The 21141-nt window shown below is 36.6% G+C and overlaps 1 protein-coding gene across 1 annotated transcript in view; it reads right to left on the bottom strand.

Annotated features, from left to right (window-relative positions):
- The window catches only part of LOC132841765 (phospholipid-transporting ATPase ABCA1-like), a 139332-nt gene that overhangs the window by 112052 nt on the left and 6139 nt on the right, over positions 1-21141 (bottom strand). Inside the window, exons 2-4 of the mRNA XM_060864281.1 lie at positions 14028-14144; positions 1840-1933; positions 1508-1649 (exon numbers count right to left, since the gene is read on the bottom strand). Coding sequence (XP_060720264.1) covers positions 1508-1649; positions 1840-1933; positions 14028-14093 — 302 coding nt within the window. The 5' untranslated portion in view covers positions 14094-14144. The remainder of the gene's footprint in view (positions 1-1507; positions 1650-1839; positions 1934-14027; positions 14145-21141) is intronic.

Raw genomic sequence — 21141 nt, 5'->3', positions numbered from 1 at the left:
AGAAAAGAATCATATAAAAAAAATACAGCAAATGCAATACCCACTTGGTTATGACATAGAATATACATTAAAAAATTGGCAAGGAAGAAAGAAGTATAAGATCTTAAGATGACCCTATAAACCAATGGATCTCAAGCACTCTTCTTTTCCCAGTGACTCCATTTTAAGGAATAAAAGTTCTTGTGTCTTCCCACCACCTACATAAATCCTACCTAGACTCAGTATAAATTATAGGCTTACTACTGTAAAACTCCATGGTGCATCAAAAAAAGTGCACAACTGAAGAACGACTTTGATTTGATTTGAAGACTGAAACTGAAGGAAGTCTAAAAACACAAACATAAAAACGTACCTCATTTCACATTGAATTCCCATGCATCAAATATTGTACATGAGTTCTTCATATTTGTGTATTGAATGTTGCTTTTAGGAATCAATTTGAGTAAAATCCCCACAGCAGCAGACACTCTGCACTCACATCATCGAATAAGAGGACTGGGATTGTCAGCATTGTCAGAAAATCAGGATTCTTAATCAATAGTGCCACTTTGATTGAAATCACACAAAGGCACTAAATGCCTATCAAATTGTTGGGGTTGCAGGCTTAGTTTGGTTCATGTATAGCTTTCAAATAATATTTTCAGGAGCATAAATCCAGTTTTACCCTGAAAGCATTGAAAATAGTGCTTTTATGTACTGGTTGAAATATAAATATAATGTAAATATAAATATAATACACATGCACTGTATTGGTAAAGTGCATAAAGTTCCATTTAAATGTGTCAGGACTTTGCTCGGACTTTGGCCATGTGCCTTTTGTTTATGTTCTGTGTTCACGTGTCTGCCCCGCCCTTGTCTTTTCCTCCCCGCCTCTGCACACCTGTCCCTCATGTCGGATTAATTATTTGTATTATTTAGTTGAGCCACGTTGCCTTGTGCAGCGCGGAATCCTCTGTCTCCTGTTGTCGTCATGTCTGGTTTTGTCCTTGTCCTGTTTCGTGTTTTTTTTTTAGTTAATAAACCCTGTTTTTGTTAAGCTGTCCTGCATTTGGGTCCATTTTTACCCCTGCGCCCGTGACAAAGTTAATCAGTTGATCTTGGGTTTAAAATGGCTCTGGTATAGCTTCTGCTTACAGTAGGTGAAATAGAAATCTGCACTCACACCAGGCCCTTTACGAAAAAGATTGAACCTTGGTGTTAATAGAATATTTTGTTTTAAGCTAGAATCCATGTCTATGCTAAGGAAAAATACACCTATTTCTTTAATTTATAATAAATCAGAGCACTGGCTGATTAATCAGTGTCTATATTTCTTCTTGTCTTTAATTATTATTATTATTAAATAATTTTGAAGGCCACTAATGAATCGTAGCTCTTTGACAATGATTGGACTTTTCATTACTCTGATGGTGCCTAACCTGTTGATTGTCTGATATTATAAAAAATATAATAATAATATTGATTATATTATATATATTTTCTATCAGAAAGAGTAAAGAGTACTGACATGGAGTTGTTGAAGTTGTTGACCTGGCCAGGGGCTTCTCCAGGCGTCGGCTCACTGATACACGGATTCTGGATGTTGCAGACCATGCCCTGTAACCATGGCAACACCCCAGCGGAGGGCATCGGCTTGTTGGGATAATGACCTGCATTAGGAGAGATATGTGCATTAGGAGAATACGTGTAACATGTTGACATGAAATAAAATGGGTTTATATTAGAAGAGAATAAATGAATTTTAAGAATCTTGCATGCACTCATTATATTTCCCGCATTTGGGAAAAACTGGATATCAGAGTTAATTGAAGAAACAGTTAAAAGTAGAGCAGTACTTACACTGGCCTTTGTAGACAGGATGATTGGTTGATCTCACCCACACCAGAATGAAAAACAGGAACAGAGGCCATATTAGCTCGATTACCAACCGCAGCTGTCAGAGAAAAAGAGAGAGAGGAACAGTGACATTTTAATCTTTGCAAGCAGGTCTCCAATACCAGGTTGTTCCCTCTAAAATGGCTTGGAGTGCTATAAAATTGCTGCAGTTTTAGGTAAAGGGTGTCATCACATTACACTCTGTCTGGGCTGCTTTGTAACAGCACAGTTCCTTAACTTTTACATCTGTTTTAAGTACATTTCAAACTTTTTTTTTAAAATGCCAAGTGCCATTTTACCAATTAACTGGTGAGGATACACCAAACCTGGTACAGAGTATATCATTTACTTTTCAGTGTGTCTTACACAGAAGAGGAGACTACATTTGCTTGAGATAATGAAATACTTTTGGGGAGGAACAGAGAACAAAGTATCCTATAGAAATCCATTCAGACAAGGCACAAATGGACCAACAGAACAGCTTTAACATACATTGCTATGATTTCTACAAGTTTCTGGTATTTGTACTGAAGAAATGCGAACCACATTCAACATTTTCTCTCTGTCACTGTTTGGATGTCACTCAAAAATCCCCTATAGATCCTCAGTTGTTCGGTTCATTTGTGTTAAGTCAGATGACTTAAGAAGTAAGGTGAGTTTGAAGGTCATGGCTTATGGTTTACATCTTTTCCATGCTCATTAGACCATTTAGTAAACCGCTGTGGTGTAGGCGCTGAGGTCAACCTGGAAGACACCATGCCCATCAGGATAGAACTTATCATCATAGGATAAATGTGTTCGGACAGAAGAGTTATTGGTTCACAATTATTTTATTATTAATAAAGAAAACCAAAATAATATTATGCAAAAACAGTCAGATATTTCTATATTAGAGAGGAACTGACCAACCAACATAAGACAACATAATACTACTAATACTGCTACAACTACTACTAATTATTATTATTACAACAACAACAATAATTGCTATAACAGCATGTTACTGAGAGTTTTATTCCTTTCTTTCACAGCACTTTGAAAACACTAATTGTCCTATTATTTTTATAGGTCTTTACTTAATTATTTAATTTTGCAGAATTTTCATTAAACAACTAGACAACTTTCCATTTACTACTACTACTATTATTATTATTATTATTATTATTATTATTATTATTATTATTATGATGATGATGATGATGATGATGATGATTAGCAGTATTAGTAGTAGTAGTGCTAATAATACTAATAATAATTGTACTAATAATAATTGGAAGAAGAGGAAGAAAAAATATATACACACATTTGTTTTTCTACAGCAATAGATTTTTTTTCTAAAGCAATGCTGAATATACAGCCAAAATTAATTTAATGTGAAAATATGTACATTTAAGCGAGTAAAGTTGTGTAAATTCCAGCATCCTCTTAAAAAAAATAGTCCATCTAAATTAATACCAGCTTTGCTTTCGCAACTGAGACAGACTATAACCTTTGCACCTGTAAATGTGTCTCATGAGTGTGATTAAGCTGCTACACGGGACCTTCCACCTCCAAAATACTCCTTGCAGAGTTGTGTTTCAGCTACAGGGTTAATTGGTAAACAAGATCTAAGCACTAGGTGATTGCCCAAAGATTCATCTCTGCTGTGTTTGACCTCCTGGCTATCCAATAAGATCTATTATTTATGCTGAAATAATACAGAGAATACAGCAAATAAACCAAATGGTGGATCTTGAACCTTGCAGGATCTTAAAAGTCTTGGAGATTAAACAACATACTTTATTCGCAAATCTAAATCATATGCACTGTTTACCGGGGCAAATGAATACTTTAAAAGGTTTGAATGCTGAATCAAAGCATGAAATATGTGGGAGGACTAAAATGGTAGCAAAAAAGTGTTGAGTTTCACTTTAACAGTAAGCCCACCACATTGCAGAGTCCAAAAGTCACAGCTAATTAGCAAGAACTGAATTTATTCCATGATTTAAAATACAAAAATGCTAAATTTGTTAGTGATTTCTTAGTAACACAACAAACTCACCAAGAAAAAAAAAATAAAGGCTATTTATTATTGCTTTACAGCATATAGTTACTTGTTTTGCTGAACAATTATAACATGATTATAAATGTGTTTAGTATTATGGTGTAAGTCATTAATAAATGCAAAACTGTGTTGAGTTCAAAAGACGATAAAATATCTTTGGACATAACAAATAATACATTTTTGGGTTGTGAGAGTAACAAAGTAATTAATAAATTAAAGAATAATAAATTTACCCAATCAAACTTAATAAAGCCTGGATAAATGTGTTGCACTAGACTGCAGATTTGGATCCCTTGGTGATTCCTGCAAACTGATTCATAAGGATTCAACAGCAACACAAATGATTCAAACTACTTTTACTTCTATATTCATGGCCTATGTAATGCCCTGTACAAGTTTAAGACGTGAACATTCCTGCACATTCACAAGATCTTTACACGAATGCTGTCGGGCTTGTTGACAAAATGGCAGATTTAATAGGATGAAAGGAGCGACAATTCTTCCAAATCGTACAAAGCTCGATTTCCAAGGCTCACTCAGGAGTGGCTAATGGAGTTGTAAGCTCCCAGTCTCTTCATCCTCTCGCTTGTGGTGTTTTGTCATCTGCTGGTGAAAGCTTCCTTTTATCCCTCCTGTCTTCTTTTCTCCTCCCTAATCCCTTCACTTCTCCACCTGTGTGGCTATTCTCCAGAAATTTCTCAGTAAAAGTGGCAGGGGAATAGAGAGAAAAAACTCATAGAACAGAAATATTGAGAGATGAGAAAACAACATTTTCTAAATTCACTGTCAGTGTTATAAATGGGTTTGAAGACAAATTAGCACATGATTTGTTGTGTGGTGAGCAAAAGTGACAAATGAATCAAAAACTAAACAGCAGCCCATAAATCTGATTTTACTCCATAAGTGTACTTTGATTTTTAGACTTTAGAATTTAGATTTTTAAAGTAAATGAAGCTAAAATTATGAAGCTGTCTGGGAAAAGTTCTGAAGAAATATTAAGTACTTCAATATTTATAAAGAAATTTGTAAGAAAGTAAAACAAAAAACAAAAAAAAAACATTTTTGGAGTTGCGTGAGGGGCAATTTACTCTCTCACTCCCTCTCTCACTCACTCACTCACTCACTCACTCTCACTCATTTTCTACTGCTTATCTGAACTACCTATCTCAGGCATTATTGGGCACCAAGGCAGGATACACCCTGGACGGAGTGCCAACCCATCGCAGGGCACACTCACACTCTCATTCACTCACGCAATCACACACTATGGACAATTTTCCAGAGATGCCAATCAACCTACCATGCATGTCTTTGGACCGGGAGAGGAAACCGGAGTACCCGTAGGAAACCCCCGAGGCACGGGGAGAACATGCAAACTCCACACACACAAGGAGGAAGCAGGAATTGAACCCCCAATCCTGGAGGTGTGAGGCGAACGTGCTAACAACTAAGCCACCGTGCCCCCCAGTTAAAGCCCATACAGTGGGAATTGTTTTCTGGGTGCATCATGTAATTGATGAATAATAAATTACATAAAATATTTAGCTCTGGTAATTCAAAAAGAGAAATGTATGTCTTTCTTCTTTTGGCTTTTCCCGATATGGGTCGCCACAGCGAATCGTGTGTTTTGACCTAACTGTATCCTTGGCATCCTCTACTTTGACAATTACCTTCATGTCCTCATTTTAACACCTACATATATCTCCTTGTTGGCTTTCCTCTTGACCTCTTACCTAGCAGCCCCATCTCAAACATCCTACTACCAGTAGTACCACTTTCCCACCTCTGTACACTCTGTCTGAACCTTCTCAATCTAGCCTCTCTGACCTTGTCCCCAAAACAGACATCCTGAGCTGTCCCTCTGATATGCTCGTTCCTAATCCTGTCCATCCTCATCACTCCTAAAGAGAACTTCAACATCCTCTTCAATGCTCCATCTCTGCCTCACATCTTTTTCTCACTGATACAGTCCCTACACTACTGTCTTCGACACCTTTCCTTCGATTCTTGTGGACTTAAACTCCTGCACCTTCTTGTTCTACTTCCCTTCCTCTCGTCCATACACATGTATTCTCTCTTACTACAACTGATTTTCATTCCTCTTTTTTCCAGGGCAGACCTCCACCTTTCCAGGTGTTCCTCCACCTGCTCTCTACCCTCACTACAGAGCACAATGTCACCTGCAAGCATCATTGTCCACAGAGATTCTTGTCTGATTTCATCTGTCAACCTGTCCATCACCATAACAAACAAGAAGGGACTCAAAGCCGATCCTTGATGTAGCCGCACCTCCTCCTTGAACTCCTCTATCTGATCTTCAGCACATCTCTCTGCTGTCATCCTCCTCTCATACATATCCTGAACTACTCGAACGTACTTCTCTGCCACTCCTGACATCCTCATACATTACCATAGCTCAGCACCATGTCCTACGCTTTATCTATATCCACAAAGACATGGTGCAGCTCCTTCTGACCATCTCTGTGCTTCTCAAAAAGAAATGCATAATTGTCCATACAGTATGGTGAAGTTTTCTCTAAGGAATAGTTTATTAACTGTTTTTTAAATATTTCTTAGCAATTTGTCAATTACTTATTATACTTTAAGACTTTTCTAAATGTTCCTTTATGTTAAATGTAACTAAAGAGCACATTGAACAAATATATAATATAATATAATATAATATAATATAATATAATATAATATAATATAATATAATATAATATAATATAATATAATATAGTGTGTGTATGTTTTTGTAGAATAATCCCTAAGTGTAAATGTAAATTTTATTACATTAAATTGCCCCTCGGTGGCTTAGTGGTTAGCACTTTTGCCTCACACCTCCAGGGTTGGGGGTTTGATTCCCGCTTCCGCCTTGTGTGTGTGGAGTTTGCATGTTCTCCCTGTGCCTCAGGGGTTTCCTCCGGGTACTCCTGTTTCCTCCCCCGGTCCAAAGACATGCATGGTAGGTTGATTTTCATCTCTGGAAAAATTGTCCGTAGTGTGTGATTGCGTGAGTGAATGAGAGTGTGTGTGTGCCCTGCGATGGGTTGGCACTCCGTCCAGGGTGTATCCTGCCTTGATGCCCAATGATGCCTGAGATAGGCACAGGCTCCCCGTGACCCGAGGTAGTTCGGATAAGCGGTAGAAAATGAGTGAGAGTGAGTGAGTGGGCTTTAACTATAAAAACATAAAACTAGCATATTAAAAATGAAAAATTTGCCTTTGTATATGTTTTGCTAGTTCATTAGAAAATAATAAAAAAAATTGTCAACCTTCTAATCTTCACAACCATGCATTGTAGTATCTATTCTACAGTATCTATAATACTTTTTGTGTAGTTAATTTGAATAATACATTGGTTCTAACACTTGAACAAGTTGATAAAAAAAATTCTAAATCTTTTGACTAAAACTAGGATTGTATTGTATTATAGTTTTTTCCTCCATAGTGACCGCAGGGAGCTCAGTCTAAGCAGGCACATAATACACAGCTATACTCCTTGTTATTTTTGCCAGCTGGTTGTCTCTGTCAGCATGAGGACAGAGACATGATATGTTTTTACTCTGAACATCATGTGGTGCAGCACATTTGTGAAAATTTCCCAGTGCTATCATTGCTGCCTCCTATTGCTTGCAGAACATAATTAATTCACATGTTTTTAAGTCTGTTGGAAACAAAGCGTAAAACCAGGCAGATCCTAACCAGTCTATTTGTGTCATTCATATTAGATTACCCTTTATTCGTGTCTCAATATACAGTAAGAAGCATTTTTAATCTCTTATAAATACACATTTTTCTATAGCTATGTAACAACCAACATATGTAACAACAGTTTTAAGCATTAAAAGTCTAAGACCGTCTCCAAGGCAAGAAATATTACTTACTATCTTACATACTACCTTAATTGTTTAGGATTTTTTAAGATATTTAATTGTAATTGAGAATTTCTATGTTACTTCATGATTGCAAGTCCTTTTCAGCTTTGCGTGTTTTTTTTTTCTTTATATTTTAGACTAGCAATCTTTAATCAATTTGCAAAGCACTTTAAATGTTTATACTAGTACACTTAAGTTCCATTCTGTATCAACATATAAAACATTTTCAATCAGTATAAACAAATGAATTATTTTCTTGCCGCAAGTCTTTTAGATGGCTTCTAGCGTGAGATGTTTTTACATTTGTTAGGTTAACCTTTTATGAAATTTTACTGGTTAAATTTAACACCTTAAAATTTTAGATCCTTATAAACAAGCACTTGGGACATCTCGGAGAGAAGAAATGGGTTTTATATCACCATTTTCTTTGAAGATAGAAACGTTTGAGTGAAGAAAATATACGTTTTGATTTTGTATTTTTTTTTGTCTTTAGTGTCCTTAGTAGGCTACGTAAAAACAGAAAAACTTCAATTATTTAGTTATTTAACTATAATATTAAAAGCATTTAACACTAATATTAATACATTTCTGAGTGTCTACTCAGTGATTACTGAGCATCACTGTGGAGTGTGGAACAACAAAGATATTCAGTGCTTTGGCTTGAACCAAAACTAGCCACAAATTCTATTTTTTGACCATGGCTTAAGCGTAAACAAGAAAATAAGAAATTTTGTAGTGGGATCACCATAACTGCGCATTTGTTATTTTCTTTTATATCATAAACCTGCTGAATTCTTGCTATTAATTAGTCAGAAGGGTTTGATTAGTTTTATATGTTGCAAAGTTTCTAGTTTAACTAGATTGAAAAAAGAAATATTTTTCTTCCTTTTATCAACTACACGTACAAAACAAGGTCACGAAACACATGGATTTCTGATGTTCAGACATAATCCACGCTATAATCTATGTCACCAGTCTTTTGCAATACAACTCAATAGAAACTGAAAAGTTGTGTATATCATAGACACGCTGTCTGTACATTTTACATCTGCTTGTGGAAATAATTGAACACAAGTTACCAAAGAAATGCTTAGATCTGTACAGAAAGATGTATAGAAGAACATTAGGTATAGTTCCAAGTTTACATAATAAAACTTTAACATTCATTCAACAATAATAGCATTTAAACATCAGTTTTTCTTTTCCATTTTCTCTTTCAGCCACTGTTGCCCTAGCAATGTAACATAACAACTAGAGATGCTAAAAGAGTCATTAATGCTATGTCTCCTGCTGTTAAATTGATTGACCATCGAAAATAAGAACATTCTGTCAATCTCATCATACAAAACTTGACAAAAATGTTAAACCGTGAACATTTTTGATTGCACTTCTCTCATGAGCGCAAATGAATGTATTCTTCACTGACAGATGACAGAGTAAAAACACATTTCAATTCATTAGTATGTCAGAAAATGCTTCAGATGCATCGTTTATTTCACTGACAAATATGCATCTGGATAAAATTAGTGGATGATTAGGGAAACAGTCTCTGGATTGTTTTTTTTTTTTTATATGTTTATAGGTTTGTTTAGTATTTAGATTATTAGCATGATTATTACTGAGCCAGAGGATTTTTTTTTCTGTCTTAGCAGCGGGTCGTTTAGAGGTCAATGCATCTCTACTGTCAATAGTGATATCACAGGTCATAGCATCATTTATGACTTTCCACAGTTAAAAATATTCAACATATTTTTCTGGAGGAAGTTGCATTTTCACTGCGATAGCTGTGAGTTAGCTGTGAAGGGACGAACACTTGTGAGCTGAGCTGTAAATAGGAATGGGAGTCTCGAGGTTTATAATGTGTCAGTATTTAAAAAGATTTTTTTTGGCGGGGGAAGGGGATTTATCTGACAAAAAAAAGTTAGCATATAAAATACAGAATGTGGGCTGGAAATGTACTCCAGGGCTGACTGAATTTGGAAGTCTACAAAATAAACAGCTTGAGTTTTTTTTTTTTCAAAAGTATACTGTAGCAAATCAAAATGAATGCACATAAAGATGCACAAGAGAACTGCCAGCTGTGCAAGTCTGATTGATTAATGTGTTTACATGTGCTAAAGAAATGTGAGGATGACAAACTGGCACAGGATGAATCAGTAAATATTAAAAGCAGTTAGGGGAGCTGCAGATCTATCCAAAAAGATGGGTATGTGGTAGCCTAGTGGTTAAGGTGTTGGGCTACCCATCGGAAGGTTGTGAGTTTGATCCCAGGTCTAGCAAGCTGCCACTGTTGGGCCCCTGAGCAAGGCCCTTAACCCTCAATTGCTACTTGTATAATAATGAAATTCACTCTAGATAAGGGCATCTGCCAAATGCTTGAAATGTAAAAAAAAAAGACCCAAATTAATAGTTTAATAAACTTGCCATTATTATTTGTACTATTATTAATAGTTATAAATTTAATAATTATAATAATAATAACAACAACAATAATAATAATAATAATAATAATAATAATAATAATAATATTATTATTATTATTATTATTATTATTATTATTATTATTATTAAAATCGTTGTTGCAATAAATTAAACATATAAAAGTAAAAAAAATAAACAAAATGAAAATTTAAAATGCATATAATTATCCATAATGATTATTATGAATATTAGATTTTAGAACAGTGGAGTAAAAAAAAAAAAAGCGTCCTCAGTGGCTCACCCTGTAATCTGTACCCTGTATAATATACAAACATCAGACCACTCTGTTTACATTATCCACTTGCAAGCAATTTTTAGTCAACCCAACAAATAAGTTTGCTCATGAAAGTCTCCTGCTTTCCTGTCAGGAGTGAAATTAATCATCTTGAATAAACTTGTGTGCAGCCACTGTTGAGCTGGAACATCCAAATTTATTACCCACATTCACCTGCATGTTCCGGCGTTCAGCTCCACCAGCTGTCCAGCTCCATCGTTTTTAAGCAAATCACAGGCTGTGCTAATAGATGATGTTGAAATACATGCAGGCATTAAGGCAAATCTTTACCTAATAGCCCAGGCAGTGCGCACACTCACACACACACAAACACACACAGACATTCCTCATCTGATGACTGATGCTAACATCAGCAAACATTAGCACTGGAACCTGCTGTGGCCCACTCTACATCATTAGGACTGCATTAACCAGGTGGGAAACAGTGGCAGGTGAGGACAAATCTTGAGAAGTTGATCTGCAAAAACATACGCTAACAGAGTTTATAATCTGTGGGCAACACTGAATCGTTAATTATGCCTTTTTATGGTGGAACAGAATACATTATTTGGACTAAACAGATAACATGTGGTAAAAAGATATGAACAAACAAATGAAACAGAACACACAGTATTGGTTGAGTTGCAGTTTTAGTTGAGGCCAAGTATGAACTTGATGTAATGATGTATTTAATGTTGAAGAACCATCACAGACCATGTTGAAAATCCTGCCCTTTTTTTCCAGCATGTCCAGGGCAGGGATGTCCAAACTAATCCTCCTGATTTAAGCAGTTTAATCAGTTCATCTTTGCACCAACACTGGCCGTGCAGTCATACTAATCTTTCAGCATGTGAAATTTTTTCAGAGACCGCTACGGACATGGGTAGCAACTATATACATCACTCGCCAAGGCATTGGGTTTTCTCAGTGTAATCATTTATTGTTAGCAATAAGTTAGCCAGCTAACTTAGTGATCATTCATTCATCTTCTACCGCTTATCCGAACTACCTCGGGTCACGGGGAGCCTGTGCCTATCTCAGGCGTCATTGGGCATCAAGGCAGGATACACCCTGGACGGAGTGCCAACCCATCGCAGGGCACACACACACTCATTCACTCACGCAATCACACACTAGGGACAATTTTTCCAGAGATGCCAATCAACCTACCATGCATGTCTTTGGACCGGGGGAGGAAACCGGAGTACCCGGAGGAAACCCCCGAGGCACGGGGAGAACATGCAAACTCCACACACACAAGGTGGAGCCGGGAATCGAACCCCGACCCTGGAGGTGTGAGGCGAACGTGCTAACCACTTAGTGATCATGACTTTACTATATTTATTTAGAGATGTAACCCAAGGCTGCCAACTCTCACGCATTCAGCGTGAGACTCACGCAATTGACCCAACTCTCACGCTCTCATGCCACACCCCCATATTCTCACGCAGACTCGTGCAGCAGTGAGGAAAAAAAAATCGCACTAGCCTAACCTATTTCTAACTGCTCCTTCTTGTTTTCTTCAGTAGCTGTTTCCTCAATTCTGAATATCTCATATTCTTCTGTGTTGCCATCTGCCTGTGATTATGACCACGATTATTGCATTTTCATTAACAAAAGAGATGCAGATTTCACACAATCACATAATGTCTGGTCCACTTACTGCATGCTACAACCCTTAATATTGTACACACAGAAGTTTGGCGTATTTAATTCAACCATTGAACAAAATAAATATCACAGAGGCTGTGCATGCATGTTGAGCCGTCCTTTTCCTCTCGTTTCTCTCGTCTCTGTTTCTCTCACACAGCTTCTGAGCAGCATATTAAGAACACAAACAACCTGACTCCCGTAGAGCCGGCACTCAGAGCGGGCTTATGTGATCCACAGATCTCCAGAGTGCATAATGAGTCCTTCTGTTCTTATTTGTCAGAGCAGACTTTGACACAGAGAAAAAAAGGCCCAACACACCGAAAAGACATCATCTTCCAGAGCTTTCAACAAGACAATAGTCTGTTTTTTTCCCTTATAGTCTAGCTTGACTAAACAACAGACGGAATGGCATATTCCCCCAAGGTGGTGAAAAGTGCTCTAGGAAGTTGCTAGGAGTATCACACTTGACAACATTTCACAACTCAAAACATATTAAGTCAAGCAGGTGAAGGTCAGGGTTGGAGCAGGATCTGATGTCTAAATCTTTTCCCATAATTTTAATTTCTAAGAAATAAATAAATGAAAAAAAATAACAATCTTCATTTCAAGTGTTTATTCAATTCATAATATTTTTTTCCAAGATCAGTTTTGGCACAACTCCCAACTAAACTCCCCTACATCCATCCTGCCTTTTAAACATGCTCCATATGCTGCTTTAAAACGTGACCTAACATACACAGAGAAACATGGCTATCCACCTTCTTCCACATACTGTACATAAGCTCACATGAACCCTGATTGGTTGGTGTCACTGATTACGCTTCATGAAGATTTCAGACATTCCATGAGGAGATGTCAACTACATGTGGTCCTTGAGGTTAATAACCTCCTAGTCAATACGCAATTGTCAGACTGTAGAAAGGACATTACTCATAATAACACTCTCTGGTGTTTATAACAGTTTATAATCACACCCTCCAGTGTCACCCAAATGAGGATGAGGTTCCCTTTTGGTTCCTCTCGAGCGTTTCTTCCTTTCCATTACAGTCTCCTCAGTCACCTCAGGCTTGTTCATAAATACAAACGCATTTAAATATAAATCTAATATTAATCTTGAACTTTTTGTACTATATTTATTCTGTAAAGCTGCTTTGAGAAATCCATTGTTAAAAGTGCTATACAAATAAAAAAGAATTGATTAACAGGGGAGTATACAATCCCTCGCAACCAAAGAGCATGTCCAGTTTTCCTCTTTTACCTCCCAGCCACAGATATTTATCACATTATTGGGATTCAGATTCATGGTCTTTTCTATTTTGACACTTCATAATACAAGAATGTTACCTTGTCAAATAGTGTGTGTGCGTATTGGTGTTTGTTCCTGTATATGGAAAGTGGTTTTGTCATATGTGAGTGTAAATATGTTGGTGTGTGTATATGTATGTGCACATTTGAGAGACATTTGTGTGTGTGTGGTCTGAATGTCAGTGCGTTTGTTTGTGGATTTGGGAAAGAGTGTCAGAAGTGTGGGCATTGCGCGATTAGATTTGTGTGTTAGCGTATGAAAATTCATGGCATGTCAGTGAATGCATTTGTGTGTGTGGGTGATTGTGTATGAAGGTGACACCATTCCTCTCTCTCACGAGACATGTGAAATATGCTGTCTTTCTCTCTCACGCTCTCTCTCTTCCTCTCTCTCTCTTGTTCTCTCTCTCACACACCAACAGCTGTTCCAGGCCAAGAAATGCCACCTGACACTCAAAAACAACACCTCGCTCTACACCTGTTGGGAGCTGTGATGGTGTGTGTGTGTGTATACCTTCTGTCTCTTGCGCAAAGTGAAGTTCTTCCAGAGCAGAAGCCTGAGCTGTACCAGGAGACTCATTACACAGATTGGTGTGGCGTCTCTACGGAAAACTCAGACTCCTTGCGTCTCCTGCAAAGGGAAAGAAGCATAAACAAATGAGAATGACAGATTTACACTTAAATGTTATGGAGTTAGTTGACAAAATACACGGGAAAAAAGAAGTCTCATATCTTTCCCTCTTTTGTGGAATCTTCTCTATGTTACCGATGAATAATAGCCCATTGAAAAAAACTATATTGTCTAATGATGATTAAATTGTAGATCTGTTCACTGAGGGAATTGTTAAAAAGCTAATCTGTATCTCTGTGGTATTGGCATTTTTGCACTGTTTACTCTCCCTCTGAAACAATTTGGATTGGATCGTTCCACCATCGGACCCTTGAGCCATTTACTTCACACCACATTACAGGCATACTAATGGCAATGCAGAGATGATCTCTTCCCTTCATTCTCCATCACACACACACACTGAGCTGTGGCAAAAAGACTAAGCAAGATGGTGTGTACGCACTCCTTGAGTAGTGTCTGGGTGAATAGTTCTCGCTCGAGGCAAAACCACTTTGTTAGATTTTTTCATTCGTATACTCTATTAACTGGACATCTTACTATTATTATTATTATTATTATTATTATTATTATTTATTTATTTATTTATTTATTTATTTATTTATTTATTATTATTATTATTATTATTATTATTCATTCAACCGGGTGAAATCTTGATCAGATGTCTGAGCCTACAAACACAGACTTTGTAGGAATGAACCCTTATTTTAATTGTATTAGCAAACAGCATTGTCCATTAACCTTTTCAACCCTAAATAAATAATTTGTGTGTAGAGATATTTATCCGCATCTATTAACTATATTCCGATCTGTCCAAAAGTAAACAAGCCCTAATAATAGTTATAGTAATAATAGTAATAAGAGTTAATATGGTTAGCATATATGCAAGGATGTGATATACATAGATCCCATTATTTCCTTCAGAAAATACAGATTTACTTTTATTATTTCACCCCTCATCAAACCTGCAATCATTTTACTGGTTTAAGGTGTGCATCCATTATTTGGAGCTATAATTAGCTGTTGTTTGTTGTTATTGGTTAATACTGAAGGGAAGCTGTAATAGCTCACATGTGCCATCAGCCGTGAATAATAGAGCATTCTTCTGTATAGATTTGGTGAGCCAAAGTGAAAACAAGTGTGTGAGCTGTATTGGATTGGGGCAGTGATGCAGGGAGTCCATACTGCTCAGCATAGCTGTACGTGATCTGATATTCGTAAACTCGTTGTTTGTTGTATGACCGCAGTGCTGTTAAACGCCTTATTTTGATTGGTCAGAACATGATGAGTCATATTCTATCCTTCCCATACTTTCAAGAGATGCTTGGACAGCATGGTGGATCTGCTTTGATGACAAATAAAAATAGGTAATTGTTGATATGGTGATGTTTTCTTGCAAAAAGTATTTATTTAGCATTTTTTGGAATGAGTCTATAGTGTTAGTGTTTTGTAACAGTCAGAGATCAAAGCTGTAGGTTTTCAGGATAGAAGAGATTACTGAAAATAAATGAATGATTGAATGGATTAATATATAATATTAGCTCATGCCACTTCCTTTCCCTGCAAAAAAGACATTGGAGTCACTAGAGTTATAGCATGACCTATAGAAATAATGTTTGTAAGTTGCAAGGCTTTGTTTTGTCTTACTTCCTTGCCATGTTTAGACCTATGTCATGTTTATAGCAGTATATTCTTTGGTGTAGGTCATGTTTTGTCTGAATTCACATTTTCAAAAAGATCCAAATATATTTTAATTAATATTATTAATATTATATATAATATTAATATATTAATATTGGTGATGGAATACAACTAGGGACAGGAAGCAAGCATAGCTATTTAGCTATACATTGCTGTCATAGACCTGAAGAGTTGATTATATACATACAAATAGAAAGAATGGCACAATTTGTTTTTTTACTTTAATGACATCACATTTTCAGTTAGAAAACATTTGATGTTTGGGCAAATACTGATATTTGTTAGCTATGTGTGACTTTCTTGCACTAGGAGACCATGGTCCTAGTGGAAGTCTAGGAAGTCAAGTCAAAAAGCTTGTACCATCAAATCTTGGGTAAGAACCTCCTTCCTTCAGGCAGGGCATTGAAAATGGGTTGTGGATAGGTCCTCCAGCATTACAATTTCCCAAAACACAGGGCCAAGGCAACTAAGGAGTGGCTCAAGGAGAAGCACATTAAGGTCCTGGAGTGGCCTAGCCAGTCTCCAGACTTTAATCCCATAGATAATCTATGGAGGGAACTAAAGGTTTGAGTTGCCAAAAGTCAGCCTTGAAAACTTAATGAATTAGAGAGGATCTGCAAATTGGAGTGCGACAAAATCCCTCCTGAGACGTATGCATAACCTGGTGGCCAACTACAAGAAACATCTGACCTCTGTGATTGCCAACAAAGTTTTGCTACCAAGTACTAAGTCATGTTTTGTGAAGGTGTCCAATACTTATTTCACTCAATAAAATGCAATTTCACTCAATAAAATCAATTTATACCTTTTTTCAATGAGTTTTTCTGCATTTTTTTTTTGTTGTTATTCTGTCTTTCACTGTTAAAATAAACCTACCATTAAAATTATAGACCAATCAAAAAATTCAAATAGATCAAATCATTTTTTCTCTCATGGTAAAGTGCATGTGTGCAACCTTGTGCAAATAGTGCAAGACAAAAGACAGTGTAAGACAAGAGACGGTGCAAACAGTCAATACCATACACGAGAAGACAGATACATAAAATAGAACCGACCAGTATACAGACTGTCTAGCTTGTCCATGAGAAGAGCTGTAAAGACATTACACTCATTCTATGATGAGATGAGTAAGTCCCTAGCAATAAAATTTATAAGAAGCTATGACAACCCGTTTTAAACTTCACGTACACACACACACTCCAAACCATCAACATGTCTTTAATAGAGCAATAAAGAGCAATGTTTGACATAGAGTGGTGTTGTTACCAAGACTGCAGAGATGCTCCTCTAGAAACCCTGTGCCCATGTGTATAGGCACATTGGTATTCACCTGGATACCACTCCAAATACAAGGAAGATCTGTCCATTTTACCCATTTTAATTGGTACTTCAGGGAAAAATCTGTCTCTTGGTCACATGCATACACTAACATACCTACCTTTGCCTAGAAATTCTCTCTCTCTCTCTCTCTCTCTCTCTCTCTCTCTCTCTCTCTCCTATCTCTCAAAACACATGGGTTCACATGGGTTCACTTTAATTTAATTCACTCTAAGAGGCGTCTCATTCACATCCACCTAGAGCTACAGTTTCTGACATTTTCCCAGTGATAATGTGACTGTAAAGTGAATAAGTAAAATGATCTGTACTCTCCAAGCTGATCAAAGCTCAGGGACTAAGACAGATTTCCAAGACAACCAGTCACAATACAAGAGTTAGTTTCTTTCTTTCTTTCTTTCTTTCTTTCTTTCTTTCTATCTTTCTTTCTTTCGTTCTTCTTCTTAATAAATAACTTATTCCATCACAAGGCTCTAACCTTTAATCTGCAGTCTTATGAGTATATTCAATAAGTGTTTCCATTTTCCCCCTGAAAGAGCATAGTACTAAATCCAGTTATATCTGCATCTAAGAGAAGTTTAGTACAGCAGTAGTGCACATTTTTACATCTAAATATGAACTCATATGTATGGATATCAGGCAGTGTTTTATATAAATGTGCTTAATTTTTAAACCATGATGTTCAGATGATTCTTCCATATGGGAAAAAAATACAGTTCCATTAAATTTCTCAGGAGGAGAAAAGTATTGCTTTGTATGCAGCCTATATTTACAACCCATCCTAACTGCATTCTTTTGTAAATTGTTGCATTAATGAATTATAAATCCTTATAAATTCAAATCAAACTCAGTAACGCAATATAATGCAGCCCTTAGATGCTTGAAAACTTTTGAAACTTATTGTTTTTTAAACACTACTAGAAATATAACTATTTTTGTAATTTTATGAATAATCAAATAAATTTAAGATGTTTTGAGTGCACTGACTGGAACATTTTCAGGAAGGCTGCAATTAACTGCAATTCCATCAACTTGGAGGAGTACATGGCATCAGTGACCGTGCATTGATAATGTGACCGTCTCCAAGACCATCAGTCTCGAGCCATCAGAGAAACAAAGCATGCACATGCACAGACAATACACAGCTAATCCCTGGACAGCAGAGACACCCGGTGCATGTGGCAGAGCATCCAGGCTATCACGGACTGCAAGACAGCTTCACCTGCCTGTGACAGTACTTTTATGCTCAGTTGGAGTCACAGAACAATGTAGCGAATGGAAGACCATCACTCCCTCCGACGACCAGGTCCTCTCTGTAACCACAGCCGAGGCGAGGAGAACTCTATGCAGTGTTAACACACGGAAGGCTAAGCAGCTGCATCACTGTCTGGTTTGGGAATTGCACAACCAGATTCTGTAACAGTTTCTTTCCACAAGCCATCAGACTTATCAACTGAACTGAACTGTACCGTGCACACACACACAAACACACACACACACACACACACACACACACAAACACACACACGCGCTTAACTGTGTGGATTGCACTAAATATACACTCATCCAATATACAGTACATCCATGTCTACAACACCACCCATTTCAAACTGTTACATGCTATTTTGCACGCTGTTTTTGCTCTTTGCACATGCTGTCTTGCACATTTCAGGCAATTGCTGTTTTCAATACTTCATCTAACTGCTGCTATTATATTAAATTTTCGTTCTTATATTTTTGCACATGTACTGTAGAATATACAGTAGGTACACTGGTTGGCACTGCTTTTGTGTATCATCTTGGAGCTCTTTTTTTGTTCTATGTAGCACCATGGAGAATCGTTGTCTCATTTCACTGTCTACTGGGTCAGCTATATATGGATGAAAAGACAATAAAAGCTTCTTGACTTGACATGATTTGACTTTAGAGAGAACTTTCCATTAGAGACAAGGAAAAACATGTCTTACTGCTACTGCCTATTCATTACCTTCCTCTGCCACTGCATTGCCAAAGTGTAGGATGACTCCAATGAAATGGGATAGAAGGTAGTAGAGCCTTTACTGCGTTGGAACGTAATGAAAGTGAAAGTCAAAGGAGAATGTCAGAATATCAACATCCTCGAAATGAATACTCTGGTGCTATAGTGTTGCAACGCTTCCCAGAATCCCTTAAAAAGTATGTAAAGTACTAGTGTGAAGTGACACCATGATACAGTAACGGCACCGTATTGTTATTCAACCACCATGGTAAAACAAAATATGAAGAAGCCATAGAAATGGTGATATGGAATTGGAAAAACTAGAATATACTTCAGATCACGGAACGTCTAAAGCAAAATGGAAGTCACTCTGTTTACAAGCAGCCTGATGTGGTTAATGGACAGGGCGGTGGCTTAGGGCTGCCTGCCCAACACTATCACGGTACTGAATGCCAACAATGCATTCAGCAGATTATGGAACCAGAGTCTGGCCAAACAGGTTTCAGGTTTTCCTGATTGTTTGCTTTACCCATTACCCACACCTACTGTTTTGGTGGCAAAGCAGACCACACACCGTTTTTTCCTCTTCATTTGTCCATAATTTAGTCTCAGGGTAAAGCCAGTTATTGGGTGGAAATTGGTATGTAAAGTATCTAAAATTCAGTTATCATACCACAGCTACAACCCAGGAGGAAGGATATCTAACATGTAAAATATGTGAAGGCATTTTTTTAAACTGTTATTTGTAATTTGTCATGAGGTGATGTAGCACACTCGGGGGAAAGCGATTGGCTATAATTGGCTTGTGTCAGTGTGACTAAATGGGAGAGCCAATTTTCCTCCATTGGGCTTGTTGTCCGGATTTAAAATAGCAATCTCCAAACAAATCACATACTTTCAAAGTGATTATGCTTGAAACAGTACAATATGAGTGACTTATTCTAATTCTTATTCTCAGAAGAAAGCAGTACTAATGATCGATTCTGACTCAGCAACAAAGTGACAAGCGACCATCCATTTTCTACATATGCACCTGACATGGAGCCAGATAAAAGCTTTACACAGAGCCAGCAACAAACAACTTCTCACTAGGAAAATAAGCTATGACACAAGGGACAAATCCAAACAATTTGCCCAAATGATTTCCTGCCCGAATTCAAAATCCTTTGACACAACATGACATTTCTTTAGTTCTCCTCTTACAATACTCAGTCTTACCTGCAATAAGGCCCCATTGGCTGTTTCCCAAACTTAAAAAAAAAACATTATATATATATATATATATATATATATATATATATATATATATATATATATATATATATATATATATATATATACAATTATTATTTATTATTACAGATGAGAGCACTTCATTTCATTTGTTGTTCTAATTTGGACAGGTATTTCCACCATCTTATTTTATTTTATCATCGTTTTATTTTTATCTTATTCTATTTATTTATTTATTTATTTTTCATTTTATTGTACTGTATTCTATTTTTTAAATCCCCATTTTTTATATAACACACACTGGGAAAAAAAAAAACATGCATGTCGTGATTGAGTTTGTAACCAATAAAATTTTACTTTGATTTGAATTCAATCTGTACAGCATTGAACCATTAGGTCTGGCAAGAAAAAACAGAGCTCTTTCTAGTACATATAGCTTGCCAATAAAGCTAGTGCTAGCTGAATTAGTTGAATTGTTGCTCATTTCCTTGTTGAATACTTATATTAACTTATAAGTATTCAACAAGGAAATGAGCAACAATTCAACTAAGACAGCATTAAACCAGAAGCCAGATATTTCTTATAAAGGATGCAAAGATGAGTTCAGATTAAAAATATATCAAAATTCTCTAAGAGAAAAGCAGAAGATGAAAAGAGAGCTGGGAGAAATGAATGCAGTAGTGGAAAGAAGTTGTCAAAACTTTCTCTCCAAATATCGGTTTTGTGACATTTTCTAGCCCTGTGTATCGTTTA

The sequence above is a fragment of the Tachysurus vachellii genome, chromosome 2 (genome assembly GCF_030014155.1).
Source record: "Tachysurus vachellii isolate PV-2020 chromosome 2, HZAU_Pvac_v1, whole genome shotgun sequence".
NCBI classification, from domain to species: Eukaryota; Metazoa; Chordata; class Actinopteri; order Siluriformes; family Bagridae; genus Tachysurus; species Tachysurus vachellii.
This window is presented reverse-complemented; position numbering and strand designations above follow the sequence as displayed.